The sequence below is a fragment of the Chroicocephalus ridibundus genome, chromosome 21, assembly GCF_963924245.1.
Source record: "Chroicocephalus ridibundus chromosome 21, bChrRid1.1, whole genome shotgun sequence".
NCBI classification, from domain to species: domain Eukaryota; kingdom Metazoa; phylum Chordata; class Aves; order Charadriiformes; family Laridae; genus Chroicocephalus; species Chroicocephalus ridibundus.
The window spans coordinates 1458999-1478242 of NC_086304.1; the positions used below are offsets into that span (position 1 = coordinate 1458999).

Below are 19244 nucleotides of genomic sequence, written 5' to 3' on the forward strand. Positions count from 1 at the left end.
TGCTTCCCGGGCCCGGAGAGCAAAAGCGGGCCTGTGGGAGAGCGAGTCCGCCCTTTTTTACCTCAGTCGTTCCGGCGGGAACTGCTGATCCCCGCGGGGCTGCGGCCCGGTCGCCGCTCGGCAGGCGGCAGCACGCGTGCGCGGGACGCCGTTGGGGGGGCTGGGTCGCGCATGCGCAGGGCGGCGGCGGCGGCGCGCGGGAAGGGAGCTGTGCCGCCGGCGCCATTGTGGCTGCGGTGTGAGGGGCTGGGGCGGGCTCGGCCGCCTGCTCTGCTCTTCCTCCGCCCGCACTCGCGGTCCCGTTTCCGCCTTTAAGCTAAATCCTACCCTGCTTGAGGGTAGGAAGGGTCTGCAGAGGGGCCTGGTCAGGCTGGGCCGATGGGTCGAGGCCAGTGGTGTGTGGTGGTCCTGCCCTTGGGTCACACCAACCCCATGGACGCTCCAGGCTGGGGGCAGAGTGGCTGGAGAACTGCCCGGCGGAAAAGGGCCTGGGGGTGTTGGTCGACAGCCATCTGGACGTGAGCCAGCAGTGTGCCCAGGGGGCCAAGAAGGCCAACAGCACCCTGGCCCGTACCAGCAGGAGTGTGGCCAGCAGGACTGGGGCAGTGACCGTCCCCCTGAACTCGGCACTGGTGAGGCCCCCCCTCAGGTGCTGTGTCCAGTTTTGGGCCCCTCACTCCAGGAAAGACACTGAGGGGCTGGAGCGAGTCCAGAGAAGGGCAACGGAGCCGGTGAGGGGTCTGGAGCAGGAGTCCTGCGAGGAGCGGCTGAGGGAGCTGGGGGTGTTCAGCCTGGAGAAAAGGGGGCTGAGGGGAGACCTCGCTCTCTACAGCTCCCTGAAAGGAGGGGGTAGCCGGGGGGGGGGGTCGGGCTCTTCCCCCAAGGAACAGGCGATGGGACAAGAGGGAACAGCCTCAAGTTGCACCAGGGGAGGTTTAGGACGGATATTAGGAAAAAATTCTTCACCAAAAGGGCTGTCAAGCATTGGAAGAGGCTGCCCAGGGCAGTGGTGGAGTCGCCATCCCTGGAGGTGTTTAAAAGCCGGGCAGACGCGGTGCTGAGGGACGTGGGTCAGTGGGGGTTTGGGCAGGGTTGGGTTGATGGTTGGACTCAATGATCTGAAAGGTCCCTTCCAACCTAGATGATTCTATCAATCTAAATGTGCCCAAAGTGTTGCTGCCCTTCAGTAAAATTTTGGGATCTGATTCTGTGTTTCTGTGAATGCTTTAACTTCGCAGAGTAGTTACTTGGGCTCTCTGAGGACGTCTGGATTTTCTTTTAATAAAATGAAAATCATGAAAGAATTCCTATACAAGTACAAAGATGTTCACATGCAAGCTGCATCTGGTCTTCCTGATTGTTGTAGAAGCTGGATTTTTATGTAATAAGAAAATGAAAGCTCGATCGTAAAACTCTGACATTTCTTTTTTTTTTTTTTGATGAGGAACATCTTTATGGGAGAATTGCATCCATTGTATTGGCCGTGGGCATCTAAATCTTAAGGCAAAAGTAGACTGCATCTTTTCAAGAGCATTGTTTTGAAAATTGGAGTTGGCTTTTCTCCGTTTGATGGGCTGCTCTCTAAATCAAAGTAATTAACTAAACTCAAGATTAACAGCAGGGAAATGGGCCTCGGAGCTTGGAAAGCATGTGTCATGATTGCCTTTGTGCTGCTTTTGGGCTGCTTGCTGAACTATTTTTGCTGGAGAGTGTTTAGATTCAAGAATTAGTTTGTACATGATACTGGATACTTCGGAGGATGAATAATGAGAGCCTTTCTGCTTCAGTCACTAATTCCTATCCAGAAAAGTTTCACGGTGACCTTAAGTGCTGGCTGCCTCGTGGCTCTCCTTCTCCATCCTGCAGAGAAATCTGTTTATTGGCAGCAGAGAGATGTCTCCGTTACAGAAATTAGCATCGCTGGCACTCACTGCTCTAGGACAAAATGTGGTGCAAACTTCAGGTTTCCAAGCCAATTTAGGAGTGCTTCTGTTATGAATCTGCAGACGAATAACTTTTGATAAATAGAGTTGTATTTCTTAATGAAAAATGCGTTACCACCATTAGTTGCTGTTGATTGTTCTCGGGAGCAAACCCACGTGTTTCATTTCAGGTTTCACTGTCTGCCCGGGAGACAGGTGGATACTGGAAGTGAAGCGAGAGTATGTGATCACTGTAGAAGTTTATGACACAGACAGCACTAAAGTGCATTTATCTGATGTGAATATGTGTTTAGTTAAAACCAGCAGCTGCCAAAGGGAGTGTCATGATGAATTGTGTTACAGATACTTAGCTCTAATAAGGAAATGAGAGAGAGGAGGAAATTAACCCTTGCTGTGTTGTTAGCTCAGTCTCTTCCTCAGTCTCACACACATTTCATCCATACCAGTTTTCTTGCTGTGCTACAAACCTCTACAGAATGCACAATTCTGTGAGTGTTTGTGGAAGGTGCATCGGGTTTTCCATGGAAGGGGACACAATTTTCACTGGTCTTCATCATTTTGCAGCACCTGAGAATAACTCACCATTTTTCTAAGGAGTATTTTGAAGAGCTCCTCTCTTCTCAGAATGGGTCTTTGCATGTAGTTCAGGTCCTGAAAGATGGCATTGCAGGGATAAAAGCTGAACTGGTTTCTTTTATTCTACAGGTAAGAGGCAAAGGCAGTCGTCTTCAGATTTTTTTTTCTCTAGTCTCTCAGGTCTTGTTCACCCCTGTGTGAAAGGAACTGCTCTGTGGTTCAAGTTAGGCCATATTTCTCCTGCAAGAGCAAGTTACTCTCTACAAGGTTTTCGTAGACAATGTCTTCTGCAGTTGGGAGCACTCCAAGAGGCAAATCGGACTCCCTCAGAAATGAGAGAAACCAGGTGCTTTGATAGAAAGTGGAATTACAGCAGTGACTCTTGAATTTCCAGCTCTGGCGTCGGAGCAGCAGCAGCTTTTACGTGAGCTGCGTGTGGCATGGCTTCTTCTTGCCTACACCACGTGGAGGTCCATGGCACACTTGCTCGTTGCCAAGTAGTGTTCTTGCAAACAATTTCCAGACCAAGTTTTAGAGTGAGGGTGTTTCGGGGACCATTCTCCATAGGTGAATTAGATGCAGTTTTTGAAGCTGATGAGTTTCAAAGCATAAGCAAGTTATTCCATGCCAACTGGCCTCAGCACCTGGGAATGTAAATTAAATGTGTTCAAGAACTACTATAAATGTAGCCAAAGACTCCTGTCTCTAATTTTATACAGAGCAAAATATTTTGGAGGCAATCCAGCATGTTACAGCGACATTTTGATTACCTCAAAAAAGAAGCAACTAATTGCTTATGTCCTAAGCAATCAGTACAAAATCCTCTTCGCAGGATTTCAGACCTGTTCAGACTTGTATCATGTGTCTAGTTCTGTTACCTGTCACTTTCTGCCCGTTAAAAGCCTGAGCTTTCGCCTTTTGATGGTAAGCTGCTTTGCTTGAAAGATTGCCTCCACTTCCCCTTGTTTGTGGGATGGCTCTGAGGTTTACTCCCCATTCCAGTCAGCCACGAGCAGGAGGGGAAGATTTGCCTTCCCATCGAGCTGTCACCTTCTTTCCTTGCATTTCCACACCATCCCATGGAAGTCTTGTATCGACATAAATGTCAGGTGAAGTAGACTATGGACAGGAAAGTCATGAAGGCCCTCTTGGTGTGAGCGCCTCTTCCAGAAGAAAAGGTAGTTACAAATGTCTAGCCACTAGAGGCTTAACGAGAATCCTGACAACTGAACGGGCCAAAACACTCTCATTTTCCTTCTTTAGCCTTGTAGCAGTTCCGCTCCCACACTGCTCTCTGTTTAGCTCCCTCAAGCAAACCCCATTTTTTGTTGATAAAGTCACGTACTCTCTTCCTGTCTCCAGAGATGCCATGCTCCTATTCTCAAATGGTTTTCCTCTGTCTTCCTCTCTCGTGTCTTTTTGTTGTCTTGTTCTTTGGTCACGTGCTTCTGTTCCTGGGTCATTTGCTGTTCACTTGGCTGTGCATCATTGAAGTTCTCTGGGTTTTTGAACTGTTGACAGTGTTGTGCAAGAAGAGGCAATGAGCTTTTCCCCCTGTTCTTTGACAAGCTTTGTTCAGTAGTTACCTGGTAAATGATGTCCCCGTGTCTTGGCTGGAAAAATGGAGTTTATGTGGTTTTATTTGAGTTGTAAAAGAAGTCTGCGTGTTTTTCATTTGTCTTCTGACAGTGCATTGTGAGATGTAATCGAAGTCTGAAAAGTACTTTGAAATCCTCAGCTGAAAAAGTTACAGGAGTGCTGCTGCTGGGTTTGGTTGGGTATTTGCTTATTTTTATACTGTTACTCCATAGCTAGGCTAGCACTGCTCGCGTTGTTACAGGAGATAATCTTGTGGTGAATTGTATGAACTGAGCCCAGTGAAGCTTTTCTTATGTCAAGTCAATGTAGTTGCCTACCAATGATCGATGTAGTTGATTTGAGCAATGCTTTTGGGCTTTTGAGTAGAATACCTTCTTTCTGTAAATTTAGATTAGATATTAGATATTTAGATTAGGTATGCAGTCAATGGATCAATGTCCATGTGGCGACCGGTGACGAGTGGCATTCCTCAGGGGTCGGTACTGGGACCAGCGCTGTTTAACGTCTTTGTTGGCAACATGGACAGTGGGATCAAGGGCACCCTCAGCAAGTTTGGCAATGACACCAAGCTGTGTGGAGCAGGCAACACGCCGGAGGGATGGGATGCCATCCAGAGGGACTGGGGCAGGCTGGAGAGGTGGATCTGTGTGAACCTCATGGGGTTTGACAAGGCCAAGAGCAGGGTCCTGCACCTGGGTCGGGGCAACCCCAAGCACAAGTCCAGGCTGGGTGGAAAATGGCTGGAGAGCTGCCCTGGGGAGAAGGACTTGGGGGTGTTGGTGGATGAGAAGCTCCACACACTCCAGCAACGTGCGCTGGCAGCACAGAAGTCCCCCCCAGCCTGGGCTGCATCCCCAGCAGCGTGGGCAGCAGGGGGGATTCTGCCCCTTTGCTCCGCACGGGGCAGACCCTCCTGCAGTGCTGCCTCCAGCTCCGGGGCCTCGGCACAGGAGAGACATGGAGCTGTGGGAGCGGGGCCGGAGGAGGCCCCGGAGATGCTGGGAGGGCTGGAGCCCCTCTGCTGGGAGGACAGGCTGAGAGAGCTGGGGGGGGTCAGCCTGGAGAAGAGAAGGCTCCGCGGAGACCTTGGAGCCCCTTCCAGTCCCTCAAGGGGCTCCGGGAAAGCTGGGGAGGGACTCTGGAGCAGGGAGGGGAGCCACGGGACGTTGGGAATGGGTTGAAACCAAAAGAGGGGAGATTGAGATGAGATGTGGGGAAGAAATTCCTTCTTCCGAGGGCGGTGAGCCCCTGGCCCAGGTTGCCCAGAGAAGCTGTGGCTGCCCCATCCCTGGAGGGGTTCAAGGCCAGGTTGGATGGGGCTTGGAGCCACCTGGGCTGGTGGGAGGTGTCCCTGCACAGGGCAGGGCAGGGAGTGGGATGATCTTTAAGGTCCCTTGACCTTGAAAAGCTGGCCTTGGAAAAAAACTACCGTTAATGGCATATTTGATCTCGTACTGTGACAGCTGAGGGGAAGAGGTAATTGTAAAACCGCTGTTGCAGTTTGTTTCCCATTGTAAACAAGAGATGGGGCCGTTACAACTTGGGTGGGAAGCTGCTATTTCTCCACGTGTTTTGATTTTTTCTTGCTTTCTGGCGCCCCCAGGGGGATATTTTTAAGGGCGATGTTCAATCCATGAGAGAAGTCAACAGGAATCAAAGAGCTTTAAAAGAAATCTCTTTAAGTTTTGTTAGCAGTTACCAGCATTGTAGAGGTGACAGCTTGGAAACGGTAAGCCAGAGTGGCAATATAACCCCCTCCTTGGTGGCGCCTGGAGACGTGGTAGGTAACTCTTCCCCGCTTGGCAAAAAACAGCCGAGCCCTTAACCACGGTATGGACGGTTTGTTTCAGAAGCAGAGCTATAGACCATTTCAGGCTGTTCAGTTTGCTCAGATGTCTCAAAGCTTAGTTGTTGTTTTATTTTTGCAAGACCAAGCGGAATTAGAAGTAATTCAGTTAAAAGCAATAAGAATTCACGTACCTGCCACAAAACTTAGAACAGCCACTGCGGTAGGTATTGTAGGCGATACTGAAAACTTCTGTTGGCCAGAAGTTGTGGAGGATTCTTACCCTAATAGGCTTCTGCGATGAAACTGCGGGTTTAAACCCTGAGGTACGTGTTCACTTGAGTGATGCAATCAGTAAAAAGAATTTCTTCGGTTCTCTAATTCAGCAATTCTAGTGTGCTAGAGTGGGTCCTACTGCTAGTTTATGAAACAGAAGCAACAGCCTTGTCCAGCTGTTGAGGCCGGCTGCTTTAGTCCCATGTACCTAATGGGAGGAATTCAAGTGGTGTAAGGGGCTAGAGCTCTGTGCTGAACGGCAGTTGGGGTCTGGGAAATGATGGTGTGCAAGTGTGCAGGGGAGGGCAGCAGAGAAATGCTACGGGGTGAGTGAGGACAAGCCGAGAAGTGCCAAAACACAAATGCCTGGAGTAGCAGTACTGACCTCAGCTGTGTTTTAGGTCTCAAATGAACGGTACTTACTGAAATGGCCTCAAGTTCTGCCAGGGGAGGTTTAGGATGAATATTAGGAAAAATTTCTTCAGCAAAAGGGCTGTCAGGCATTGGAAGAGGCTGCCCAGGGCAGTGGTGGAGTCGCCATCCCTGGAGGGGTTTAAAAGCCGGGCAGACGCGGTGCTGAGGGACGTGGGTCAGTGGGGGTTTGGGCAGTGTTGGGTTGATGGTTGGACTCAATGATCTGAAAGGTCCCTTCCAACCTCGACGATTCTATGATTCTTTGAAATTCCTTTACAGAAATTTGGAGTGCTGTCACATGGTTTGGGAATTGATTCGTGGTGGGAAGAGGACAGGATCTTTTCACTGAAGTTAGTCATTTAACTGAAGAAGAGGAGGGTTTGTTTTGTATTTTAAAGGACCACAGAGAATATGCCACTGGTAATAAGTTTACGATGCACATGTCATCATTCCCCTTCCACTCCCAATTTTTAAGCGTTCGTGTTCAATTTCTAATGGCGTATAATGTGACCTAATGATTTGTCAGCTCTTCAAGCAGGATTGAGATGAGAAGTCCAGAATACAGGAAACCTAAGATGACTTTCCAATCGCTGTGGTGATAATATTCCTCCTTTGCAGATGCCAGTCTTCACGGTGGGGCTGAACAGCATGCTGACTCCCTTTTCCTTCGGTAATGCCAACCCCAAACTCATATTCCACTGGTCGGTGAACAAAAGAGATGTTCTAGACCTTCTTCCTCGACACATGGAGGTATGGAGCAAACCACCAAGAATGGGTCTGAGGCGCAGTGCTGTGGCTGAAAGCATCAGGAGATGGGGCAGGCAGCATTTAGGATTCTCAACTGAGCAGATGGGCCTTGAAGGCTGTATGGTTCCAGTGCTGTCTCCCCAGTTGTTTGTAGTTAGTATATGAAGTGAAGGCATCTCACGCTCTTTCCATCTTTTCTCTCTCAAAATCTCCTTCAAAACATGCAAGCCTTTGCGGAAGATTTTGCATACAACTTTTGACTCTGTAATGATACTGCTGTAATTTTCTTTACCTCCTGTATGTATGGCCCAGATGGAGATGCTTGAGATCGCGTGCCGTTAGAAACTTCTGTATGCCATATGGAAAGCAGTGGAGTCTGAACAGATGAAATCACATCTGTGCTAGGAAGATCTCATCGTTAGGAAGGGAATCCAAGAAAAAGGAGGTTTTTCTATTTCTACACGTGGCACTGTCTCCTTACTAAAACTAGCCACTTAATGTAAGGACTGTTGACCTGTAGTGACAGCTGGGCTGTATCTCTTAACAGGTTTCTATTCAACTCCCATCAAAGAATAATGTCACTATGGTGGTGTATATGAAAGCAGCAGGCAGAATCAGTATTAAGGTAATAGTGCAGTGTCTGAACGCATCTGCTGGACAGTTTGAAAGAAAAGGAGGCTGAGGGATGACCTTATCGCTGTCTACAACTCCCTGAAAGGAAGGTGTAGTGAGGGGGGTCAGTCTTTTCTCCCAAGTAACAGGCGATAGGACAAGAGGAAACGGACTCAAGTTGCTCTGAAAGAGTTACCAAGCATTGGAAGAGGCTGCCCAGGGCAGTGGTGGAGTCGCCATCCCTGGAGGTGTTTAAAAGCCGGGCAGACGCGGTGCTGAGGGACGTGGGGTAGTGGGGGTTTGGGCAGTGTCAGGTTGATGGTTGGACTCGATGATCTGAAAGGTCTCTTCCAAACGAGACAATTCTATGATTATATGAAACTGTACTGAACTATTGGACGAAGTGCAAATCCTGGTAAGTACTGAGTCACAATTGTTAGGGAGATAGGTGTATTTCAAGCAGAAGAAACTTGCAGGCAGCATGCACGGACAGATGCATCCAGAAAACTTCCTTCCAGGTGTAGACGTTGGGCAAACCCGCATAAAGAGGTTTACACCTCCTTTTGTTCATGACTGTTTTTTTCTGTTGATCAATAACAGGTTTTCTTTCACTCCTGACTTAGAGCTGTTGTTAATCCAGATTTAAAAAAAAATTCCCTGTGTAATAATTTCTTCTTGTTCTGCCTGTAGGTATTTGATAAGCCGCTGCTGTTCTCTCCTGTGTTTTGCACTGAAGGAATTTTGATCTCCACGAATTCTCAACTCAAGCTGTACACAAAACAGGTAGGCGAAGAAAGGAAAAACCAGAATGCAGAGGCAGTTCATGATGTGTTTCTCTCCTGTTAGTGCCTGAAGCTGTCTGTCAGCTTATTTTTCCCGTGCTAAAATGCTCAGCAGGGACTTGCAGACTTCCTGCTGCCTGACTGAGAATTTGAGGCATGCTCAGTTTCAAATTTCTGTCTAAAAAGGCTCTATTAAGCATAGTTCAATACAGAGCAGAAAACGGTACTCAAATTTTAAAGGGATAGCTCTGTACTGGTGAAACTTTCACTGCTGAGCATTGACAGGCAGAGCAACATGATTAATCTGAGAAAATGAACTCGACCTACAGGAGCAGATCTCTTCAATGTACGTAGGTCGTGGTGCCTGCTTCTGTCATTCTTTTTGGCTTGGTGGGTTTACACTGCCAACTTCTGGGGAATCTCCTGGGTTGCTCCAGGGGCTGTGTGTTGGAGTGATTACTGAGCGGGGCTGCAGTTTAACAAATCCATTCAATAAAATGTTCCTTTGTGGTGCTCTGTCTGTTGGCATGAGGCTGAAGCCATAGACTTGATGCCATTCCCTGATCTCCTGCCACCATTGAACCCGTGAGTCAGTAGTTTGGTGTGGTATTGAACTAGAAGAACTTCAAAAGCAGCATCCTGAATACATGGTTGGTTGTCAGGGAAAAAGCATTGGCTGCTGATGTTTCCTGTCTTTTTTTTTTTTCACCTTACAGTGGCCTTCCAGTATCTGAAGCGGCCTACAAGAAAGCTGTTGAGGGACTTATTACAAGGGCATGTTGTGATAGGACGAGGGGTAATGGCTTCAAACTGAGAGGGGAGATTTAGATGAGCTACAAGGAAGAAATTCTTGGCCGTGAGGGCGGTGAGCCCCTGGCCCAGGTTGCCCAGAGAAGCTGTGGCTGCCCCATCCCTGGAGGGGTTCAAGGCCGGGTTGGACGGGGCTTGGAGCCACCTGGGCTGGTGGGAGGTGTCCCTGCCCAGGGCAGGGGGTGGCACTGGATGTTTTTTGAGGTCCCTTTCAATCTAAATCATTCTATGATTCTATGATTTAGTGGCCACCACTGTAAGTGAAACAAACCGCCAGACTATCAAAGTCTAACAGACCTCGTTCACTTTTGTTCTTCACTAAGGGAAGGGGCTGCATCTCTCAGCTTTCACGTGTTGCAGTGTTACCCAGCTCTTCTGTCCTTGAGGAACATCACTGGGGTCTCCTGAGAGCTGGAGCCATCACAGGCATTGCAGTGTTGGAAGGGACTTCTTGAGAAGTTTTTGGAGTCAGACAGACGATCGCAATGGAGCAGTCTGCTGAGAATGCGTTTGGTTTGAATGTTACCAAGTATTGTAGGGTTAAAAATAGTTTGTAGTAGCCTAACCTATTTTGTTCTCATGGACCATGATAGTTTTGAGACAGTGATCATCAAACGTGGTCAGAGAGATTCAGAAAGTACATTTTTTTTGTCCCTTGAGTGCAAGAAAAAGATTATGAAGCTGGAGAGAGTCCGGCAGAGACCCCAGCCCCTGGCTGGTGCTGGTGTTGTCAGAGGTGTGTGAGTAGTTGATAGACCAGGAGGCACCTGGCTGGGGCTGGCACTTGCGATGCCGCCTGTGCCTTTCTGTGAGGTAAGGCTGGAGCAGGCTGCGGCTTGTGCAGCTCCCTGTGGTGTCACTGGTGGCTCTGCAGCCATGAGGGCAGGAGCAGGGCCCTGGCTTGTGCAGGTGCCGGTGATGTCCCATGATGCCAGGTAGGGTGTAGGGCCAGAGGTGGCCCCCAGGATGTGCATCGAAGATGATTAAGGGATTGGAACACCTTTCTTACGATGAACGGCTGAAGGATTTGGGTCTCTTCACCCTGGAAAAAAGACGACTGAGGGGGGATCTTACCAACGCTTATAAATACTCAAAGGGTGGGTGTCAGGAGGATGGGCCCAGGCTCTTTTCAGTGGTGCCTGGTGACAGGACAAGAGGTAACAGGCACAAACTTGACCATGGGAAGTTCCATCTCAACATGAGGAGGAACTTCTTTCCTGTGAGGGTGGCAGAGCCCTGGCACAGGCTGCCCAGAGAGGTGGGGGAGTCTCCGTCTCTGGAGACATCCCAAACCCGCCTGGATGCGTTCCTGTGCCACCTGCTCTGGGTGACCCTGCTCTGGCCGGGGGTTGGACTAGATGATCTCCAGAGGTCCCTTCCAACTCTACGATTCTGTGCTCTCCTCTGATGACACTGGTGGCACTGTAGGGCAGGAGCAGGCCCCTGGCTTGTGCAGGTGCTTGTGATGTCACCTGTACCTGCGCAGGTGATGGGACTGGAGCAGGAACGTTCCTTGTGCAGCTCATTATGATGTCACAGGTGCGTGGGTAGTCGACAGCAGGAACTTGGCTGGTACAGCTGCTTGGGATGTCACTGGTGGCTTTGTCGCTGATTGGGAATGAATGGACCCCTGGCCAGTGCAGGTGCTTGTGATGTTGGTGGTGTCTCTGCAGCTCACAGGGCAGGAGCAGGACGCTGGCTTGTGCAGGTGCTAGTGATGTCATACGTGACGAGAGTGAGAGCAAGTGTTGGGACCATTATGTCACCAGGAAAGCACGGACCCCCAAGGTCTGTAGGGAGATGAAAGCGCTTCCCAGGGACAGCGAGAACAAGCCACAGTTTTCCCTGCTGGCATCTTGGGTGTGGGAGCAATCTCCAGACATTTGATAATTTTGATCCCAGCCCTGGGGAGAGTGAAAAAAGGTGGTTTTGAAGATGACATCGCCAGGAAAGTGTGGAGCCCCAAGGTTTGTGGGGCTGTGAAAGTGGTGCCAAGAGATAGTTGTGGGCAAGTAAAATTTTTCAGTCCTGGCACCTTTGGTGTGGAAGCAATTGCTGGATGTTTGCAATTTTTGAGCCTGGTTCTTATGAGAATGAGAAATGTTGTTTTGAGGATTAAGTGCCCCTAGTCCTACCTGGGGCCTGGGCCCTGCTTCCCACTTATTTCCCTGGGGCCTTCACTGGGTTTTTCCAGTGCCCAGCTGCCCTCCAGAATTTCCTTGGGCCTCCACCCAGGTGGTTCCCCGTTCTAGAGCACCCTGGGGCCTTCGCTAGGTGAAATGGAGGGTGCAACCACCAGCAGCAGCAGCAGTTGGGGTGAGGAATCCTGGCTTGGAACCATTGTTCTGGTAACAAAGGCACAGGGTTCGCTCCCGTGTTGCCCAGGATTTCTCAGTTGTCACCACCACACTGTTGAGTAGGGTCCAACAACCGGCCAGAGCAGACCATACAGTGCCACAGGAGCACTGGAAACAGCCAGAGCTCAGGGCAGAAATCAACCGCCTCTCACCACTTGCAGGTCTTCCTTGTGCCACCACCGCCCCGTAGGAAAAGCACAAATCGATGCCCAGCACACAGCCATGGCAGCGTTTATTTATGGCTGCGAAGAGAAATCTACTAGGGCCTGGAGCTGTGAGGAAAGCTGGTGCAAGGTACCAGGCTTTCTGGGCCCTTCTTTCCCTCTATTTATTTTACTGATGGTACAGCAATTTATTTTACTCCCTGTGTGCTCATTAGCTGCTGCTGAAGGCAGCCAGGTGCCTCCAGGACTCCCCGGTAAAAGAAAGGCAGGCTTCTTTCATGGTGTTCATTTTATTACAAAATCCTCAGTACCTCAACACACCTCAGCCCTTAACAGAGCAACCAGAAAGAACAGAAACACGGCAATTAACTGCTCACCGAAACACAACGGGGCTTCCTAGAGAACAAGCATTGACAGGGACCTCCCGCACCCCACCCAGCAAAGCAGCAGCTCTGACGAGCCTCCGTCACAAGGAGACCTGGTTTTGTCACTCGACAGAGCTCCTTCCCACAGATGTCTCAGGGAGGCGGGCACCACTTGGAGGTGGGGGGCCCTGAGACGTAATACGTTCAAGGAGACTGCAGAAGGCAGAGCCACACGGCCGAACGAGTCGGGAAGGCAGCACAGACACCAGAGACACTGCAGAGCTGCACCACCCCACCCCTCTGAAACAACCTCCTCTGGGTGTTAAAACACGTTCGTATCACAGATGCGCTATGGCTGCAATGGAGTGAGGGGTCTCTGCTCCGAATAAGCAGACAAGGGGGGTGGGATTTTCGGTGGGGTTATTTTTTGGTTTGCTTGTTTCCTTTCTAAAATGTAGAAGACGACACGTTGCTGGCAGTGAAGCGATCAATTCCCTCTTGCCCCCCAGACAGCACTTCTTCGGGGGTGGCTGTTGCTGATCCCAACACACCCACTGCTCTGGGGGGGACGAATGTTTGTTCTTTCCTGAGCTCTGGGGTGCTGGTGGCATTTGACTTTGCTCAGTTCTTTTTGGTCTTGGGGGTGTCATACTTTCTCTTGCTCGAGTACCACAGCAGCAGCGGGATCCCGATGGAGGGCAGGGTCATCACACCAAAAGCTGCCCAGTCCAGCTAGAAAGAGAAATTGTTAGAAGTGAAACCAAATCCTGTACAGATGAGTCTTATCTTCAGATCTTCTACTCTCAAAGCTTCTGGCTCAAATCCCACAGGGCCAGCTGGGATGAAAACTCTCTCTTTTTCAGTGATGCGGATTAATTGCGATCCGTGTTGGAGTTTTCCAGGTGACTGTAGTGCAAACCAAAGCCAACCCACCACAAACTGGCAGAAAGCCACCGTGCCGGGCTGCACAGTTGGTGCAGTGCGATTTCCATTACCAACTGAAAGGTACTTACAAAGTGAGGGGAGAACCTCCTGTCAAACTCCCGCTGAGCCAAGATTCCTCCCTGCCCAGGAGCACTAGTGAAACCAACCTGGAAAAGGCAGGTGAAAAAGATACTACTATCTCTTTTTGCAGATAATACTATCTCTTCTTGCACCAGAGCCTGCGCAGTATAAGAGCGCAGGGACATGCATCATCCCCTAAAAAGCAGCTCGAAGAGCAGAGTCAGGTGTATCTGCTGTCCAATTTTGGGCAAGGAGCCTGTAAATACTCAACTCACCACAACCTGTCCGCCCTCCTGTGCCAGGTACGTGATGGTAGCAGAGGTGAAGTTGAAGTAACCAGCTTTGAGAGGCCGCAGGACCACAGTGTGGGACACGTTACTCGCTCTGAGAGCCGTGAATTAAGGAAAATAGTTGCATTTCATCAAAGGAAGAAAAGTGAGGAGATGGGTAAAGAAGAGCCTCGACCCAGGTGGAAAAGTCAGTTGTGCTGCCGGATCCGAGTCCTCTGTGGTCACAGACATCCAGCCCCATCCAAGGCTGATCCAGCTGCTCTCCCTGCGCAGGTGGATGAACTGGGACCTGGCCTCGCTTGTGAGGAACCTTTTTTTACACAACATCTTCAAGGGGAACAGAGGTTTGTGTTCCATACCCTGCCCAGGGTCTGGCATGCTGAGATTCCAGTGACAAGGAATGAAGACAGGAGAGCTACAGGATGCTGAGGGGTAAGAAGGAGCATTGGGAGACATTTTAAAACATGAAAAGATACGGAGCGATCCTGTCCCATTTGACGTTGAGCATCCCAGAGACAATGCCAAAATCTTCAGGGGGGAAAGAATCATCCGACAGCTCCACATCTAAAGCAGCACTAAATGCAACAAAGGGATGAAAAGAGAATCTTAGACTTGGCATTCTGCTCACGGGGGACTGCGCCAAAGAGGGATGACAGTGCCACGCTGACAGTTCAGCAGCTGGAATAACTGATTTTTGAAACATAAAAAAAAAAAATCACCAATAGAAGACTGGGGGGAGAGACAAGGTGCATTACAGGGAGTCTGCAGAAAGAGGAAGGCAAAGCTGAGAGAAACCGCAAAAAAAAAAACCAACGTGAAAAAGAGCTCACGAAGCCAAGAAAGTGAGGCTGCGTGCGTGGGGAGCAGAGACACAGAAGGAGCTACACCACGCTGGACCAACAGCTGGAGCGTCTGCGAGGTGAAAGCAGGAAACAGGGAAAGTGGGGACAACAGAACAGGAAGAAAAAGGCAAATTGCAGGGTGAAACCTTCAGGCGGCGGTGGGAAGCTCAGAGTTAGGGGGAGCAAAGGTAACAGCACATCACGGAGCCTGGAAATAGTCTCATACCCATAACCTTTGCTCCTGGTCAGGATTAGAAGCCTGGACACAGCTTACCTGGAGCCGACGTTGTAGATGTTGTACTGCAAGGTCAAGTCCTTGCCCTCCACTGCGTATCTGTTTAACAGAGACTTGGAGGCCAGGAGCCTGGCGCCCTCCTCACAGCGGGCCACGGAAAACAGCGCAAACACAGCAAGAATCAGGAGCTTCATCTAGAAGGAAAAAACGACGGAATGTCATTGGTAACTTAATGGCAAAAAGAGCACGCGCAGGACAACTAAACTATTCGGGCGTTCACATGTAGTGTGACGTGAGCAGCCGTACACCTCACAGCAGTCTGGATAAAGGATCATCCCAAGCCGGCAGAAAGTTGCCCTGGCTCCGCGCAAGTCTGCAGCCGCCCCTGAAACGCCTGGACGCTTTCCCGCGAGGACGTAAGCGGTGGCACAGCAGCATCCCAGATCGGCAGGTGTGGAGAAACGACGATGGGTTTTCTCCCTTTCCAAACCGCCAGCAAGTATCGCTCCCCGTTATCACAACCAGCAAAGGTCTCCAGTCACAAAGCCTCTTCTAGTCACTTTCAGAGCAAAAGCTTTGGCAATTAACGGTTTCACCAGTTTTAGCAATTAACAGTTAATTGCTATTGCAAAGCATGGCAGCTTTCCAGCACCGTCTCACACAACAGAGTTAGTTCTTCTCCCCAGCAAATTCTCTGTTCTTCTCAGAAAGTACTAGCTCCTCACTTCCAACTTTTGTTATTCTTTCCCGTTTCCAGGCACGGAGGAGCCACTAACTCCCTCCAGTGGCCTTTTGGTCCCCAGAAGTCCCTGTTTCAGGCCACGTCTCCCAGTTTCCCTCAGCCCAGCGTGCCTGGAGCTGCCCTGCTGAGAGGCCAAGGAGGCCACACGGTCATTATACGTGTAACCCATCAGGAAACTCGTTAGTGCTTTTAGATGCAAAAACAGCTCCCGTGTCAGAGCCTGCACTCTGTGCCAGGGGCCCTTTCCTTCCCCTCCAGCCTCCCCGGCTACAGTCAACACACCACCATTTCCACCCTGGGCTGCTCCCACGGCATCCCAGCCCGGCCGGGGCTGGAAGGGACCTCTGGAGGTCACCTCATCCCACCCCCTGCCAGAGCAGGGTCACCCAGAGCAGGTCGCGCAGGGTCGCCTCCAGGAGGGTTCGGAATATCCCCAGAGCAGGAGACTCTGGGACCCTCAAAGAAGTTTTTCCTCATATTCAGACGAACCGTAATATTCCAGTTTGTGCCCGTTGCCCCTCGTCCTGTCCCCGGGCACCACTGGAAGGAGCCCGGCCCCATCCTCTCGCCCCCCGCCCTTTAGCTCTCGCTGAGCGTCGAGGAGATCCCCTCTCAGCCTGCTCTTCTCCAGCTGAACGGCCCCAGGGTTCTCTACGCACCGACGCGGCCCAGAGACCCGGGGAAGCTCGGCGATACCGCTCCGCGATGCGCCGCCCGCGGCAGACCCGGCCACCAGCGCTCCCCTCCCGCTGCTCCCTCGCGTCCCCTCAGCGCCCAGGCGGCCCCCGCCGACTCCGCCCGGGATCCCCCGCCGGGAACCGGCGGATGCGCCACGGAGCTCCCCCCGTTCACCGATCCTCCCCCGGGAGCCCCCGGCCCCTCACCGTCCCGGCCCCGCGGCGCCCAACGGAAGGCCAAGTCAGCGCAGAGGCAGCGGAAGCGCCCCAGACCGCAACATGGCGCCGAGCGGCGGCCCGGGGCACGCCGGGAAATGTAGTTTGGGGGGGGGGGGGGAGGGAATCGGACTCGGCGCCTGCGCAGAGCGCGCCTCTGCCGCCTGCGCTGGGGCTTCCCCCGGGGAGGGGTTGGAACCGCTTTCCTGCAAAACACCCGCTTTTAGTCCAAAAATACCGCTTATAACCCCCCGGAGGAGAGGCAGAGTGCCGCCCCCCGCCCTGCCCCAGGCCCCGCAGCCCCAGGGGAGGGCCCTGTTGAGGGATATTAGTGATTTAGTGTAAATCAGTACGTTTTAATTAGACTAAATTACTTAGGATTACAACAGGGTGTGATTTGGGCTGTTTGCCTGGCTTTACTTAGCGTGAGGAGCTGGATTTGCTGAAGCCTTTAGGCCGCGATAGAGTTATTTTTCTTAGTAATTTCTGTAGCAGCTGGTACAGTGCTGGGTTTAGTCTTTTAGTCCGGGAGAGATGCTGATACCGCTCTGATGTTTGGGTCGGGTTTTTCCCAAGTCTGGGACTCCTCAGTTCCCCGTGTTCTGCCAGCGAGTGCAGGTGCACAGGGAGTGGAAACCAGAGGATAAGGAGGCTCCAGCCCTCAGGTGACAGTGCAAATTAAGAAGGTAGGAGACTGCCCGCCTGGACACAGGAAAATAATCCAATGAGATATTAGAAGACCCCGGACCGAAAATCATGAACTAAAAGGCACGTGGACAGTGGGTGAGGGGCGGGTGCGTGGATCACAAGGGTTTAGTTGCCCAGGGATTTCTTTCTTTGGGGTCCCTCTCTTTGGAGGCACCCAGCCCGGGCTGTCCTTGCTGCTGGGCCTTCCAATTACATTAATTATTTTATAAAATCCAGCACCTGAGACTCTGCTGTGGGAAGCCGAGGGTCGAGCCTGAAGAAGGAGGAAGGACCCGAGAGACTGTGTATGAGTGCTTGGGCAGCGTCTCCTCCTTTAGCAGGCCCCACGGCGGAGCTGCCCCAAGCACGGCAGGGAGACGGGGTTTGATCCGCGCCAGGACAGGCTTCCCCTGGAAGGTGCGGCTGCAGGAACGCACCTTGCCAGGACTCGTTTTCCCCTTAGGGAGAAGAGGACAAATGGCCTGGAGCTGTGATTTGGGTTTGCTGGGGACCCGCTGCTGAAGTTAGTGCTTTGGGAGAGAAGACGACAAAGCTGCCAAGCAAGGACAGAGCATGGGAAGCCAGAAGGCAGCCATACCTCCCCTCCTCTGACTACTGCTCATGTTTCTCTCCATCGGTTCTTGAGGTCGCTGCAATTCTCCTCTTATCTCCTTCTTGGCGAGCTCTGGGGGTTAAGAGGCGATCGCCCCACTTTGCTTCAGTTAGTGACGAGCACATAGAGCAGAAGCCCGATGACCACCACGGCTCGGAGGAGCACCTCAACGAGAAGCAGCAGCATGCCCAAGAGGACGATGGCCAGCAGCTCTGCCCAGCTCACCAGTGCCGCCAACTGCATAGAGGCTCCGTGAAGCGATGAGGGAGAAGAGGAGGAGAGCAGGGAGGAGAATCTGGGTGAAACTCGTCAAACATTAGGTGGGATGCCTCTCCAAGGGCACAGATGCCAAAACTATACCTTCGTGTATCGGGACACTCTGCTTAACTAACGCCGCACCAGAGAGGCTCCGCCCGTCTGTTTCCAATAGATTAGGAAATGTCCTGACCTCCCTGTTGCAAAACGAATAACAAAACAGAAACGCACTGGGCCCGATTCTGGGCCCGGGAGGAAGCCTCAGGAGGTCACCTCTTCCCATGTGTCTCAGGCAGTTGCCTGCAGAGCTCTGGGGAAGAAGGGTCCCAAATCCACACCCGGGTACACCTCTTCCTCCTCACCTGCGCAAATGAACAGCCCATGAATCCACCTCTCCAGGGCCCCAGCAAAGTTCCCCACTCCCAACCTTTGCCATCAGCTCTCCATACGCTCACTTTCTTCTTTTCCTGCTGAACCAGGCAGAGCTTATCCAAGCTGCAGGCTCTGGGCAGCATCACAGAGCTTAAACCAATGTCAGCCGCCTGCCACTGAGGCAGCGTAACCATGGGCTGGGTTTCTCTCTTCCACAGTATCACAGGCTGGCAGGGGTTGGAAGGGACCTCTGGAGATCACCTTGTACAACCCCCCCTGACAGGGTCACCCAGAGCAGGTCGCGCAGGGTCGCCTCCAGGCGGGTTCGGAATATCCCCAGAGCAGGAGACCCCACAGCCTCTCCGGGCAGCCTGTGCCAGGGCTCTGCCACCCTCAGAGTAATTTCCCCTGTCCCAGTTTGTGCCCGTTGCCCCTCGTCCTGTCCCCGGGCACCACTGGAAGGAGCCCGGCCCCATCCTCTCGCCCCCCGCCCTTTAGCTCTCGCTGAGCGTCGAGGAGATCCCCTCTCAGCCTGCTCTTCTCCAGCTGAACAGCCCCAGGGCTCCGGCCTTTCCCCAGCACGGAGATGCTCCAGTCCCTCATCATCCTCGCGGCCTCCGCTGGACTCTCCCCAGCAGTTCCCCGTCCTTCTGCAACTGGGGAGCCCAGCACCGGACCCAGCGCTGCAGCTGTGGCCTCCGCAGGGCAGAGCCGAGGGGGACGATGACCTCCACACCTCAGCAGGGTTTGCTGCGGTGCCAGGATAGAGCAGGACCCCGTCGCTCAAACACTGAGACAATACCTGCACTTGGCCAAAGAAGCTTTGAGCTTTTGACAAAGGAGGGGCTTGAATTTCTCTGCAAAGCACCTTGCTCAAGC

At 51.8% G+C, this 19244-nt stretch overlaps 1 protein-coding gene and 1 long non-coding RNA gene across 5 annotated transcripts; one reads left to right on the top strand and one right to left on the bottom strand.

The window, feature by feature from the left end:
* Positions 1–202: 202 nt before the first annotated feature.
* LOC134525871 (uncharacterized) lies at positions 203–9177 on the top strand. Its single transcript, XR_010073864.1, has 3 exons — positions 203–632; positions 7213–7344; positions 8644–9177. It is a non-coding gene; the product is annotated as an uncharacterized LOC134525871 (long non-coding RNA).
* A 3160-nt stretch (positions 9178–12337) lies between these two features.
* Positions 12338–18063, bottom strand: SSR2 (signal sequence receptor subunit 2). Of its 4 annotated transcripts, none has more exons than XM_063357294.1 (6): positions 17724–18063; positions 14843–14997; positions 14203–14301; positions 13712–13820; positions 13445–13522; positions 12338–13163 (listed from the first exon to the last, which is right to left on the bottom strand). In XM_063357294.1, the coding sequence occupies exons 2-6, from the start codon at positions 14995–14997 to the stop codon at positions 13053–13055; spliced, it is 552 nt and encodes a 183-aa protein (XP_063213364.1). In that variant the 5' UTR covers positions 17724–18063; the 3' UTR covers positions 12338–13052. The 4 variants fall into 4 exon arrangements, with proteins under 4 accessions (XP_063213364.1, XP_063213363.1, XP_063213366.1 ...); XM_063357293.1 differs by lacking the exon at positions 17724–18063 and adding an exon at positions 16430–16551; XM_063357296.1 differs by lacking the exon at positions 17724–18063 and adding an exon at positions 16407–16495.
* Between the last annotated feature and the right edge of the window lie 1181 nt (positions 18064–19244).

Excerpts from the sequence above, each read along its gene's own strand:
- SSR2 (XM_063357294.1), bottom strand. The coding sequence starts at position 14,997 with ATGAAGCTCCTGATTCTTGCTGTGTTTGCGCTGTTTTCCGTGGCCCGC. Across the intron at positions 13,821-14,202 it reads AAATGGGACAGGATCGCTCC|AGCGAGTAACGTGTCCCACA; the intron begins GTATCTTTTCAT and ends CACGGCTCTCAG. Across the intron at positions 13,523-13,711 it reads AGGAGGGCGGACAGGTTGTG|GTTGGTTTCACTAGTGCTCC; the intron begins GTGAGTTGAGTA and ends TGCCTTTTCCAG.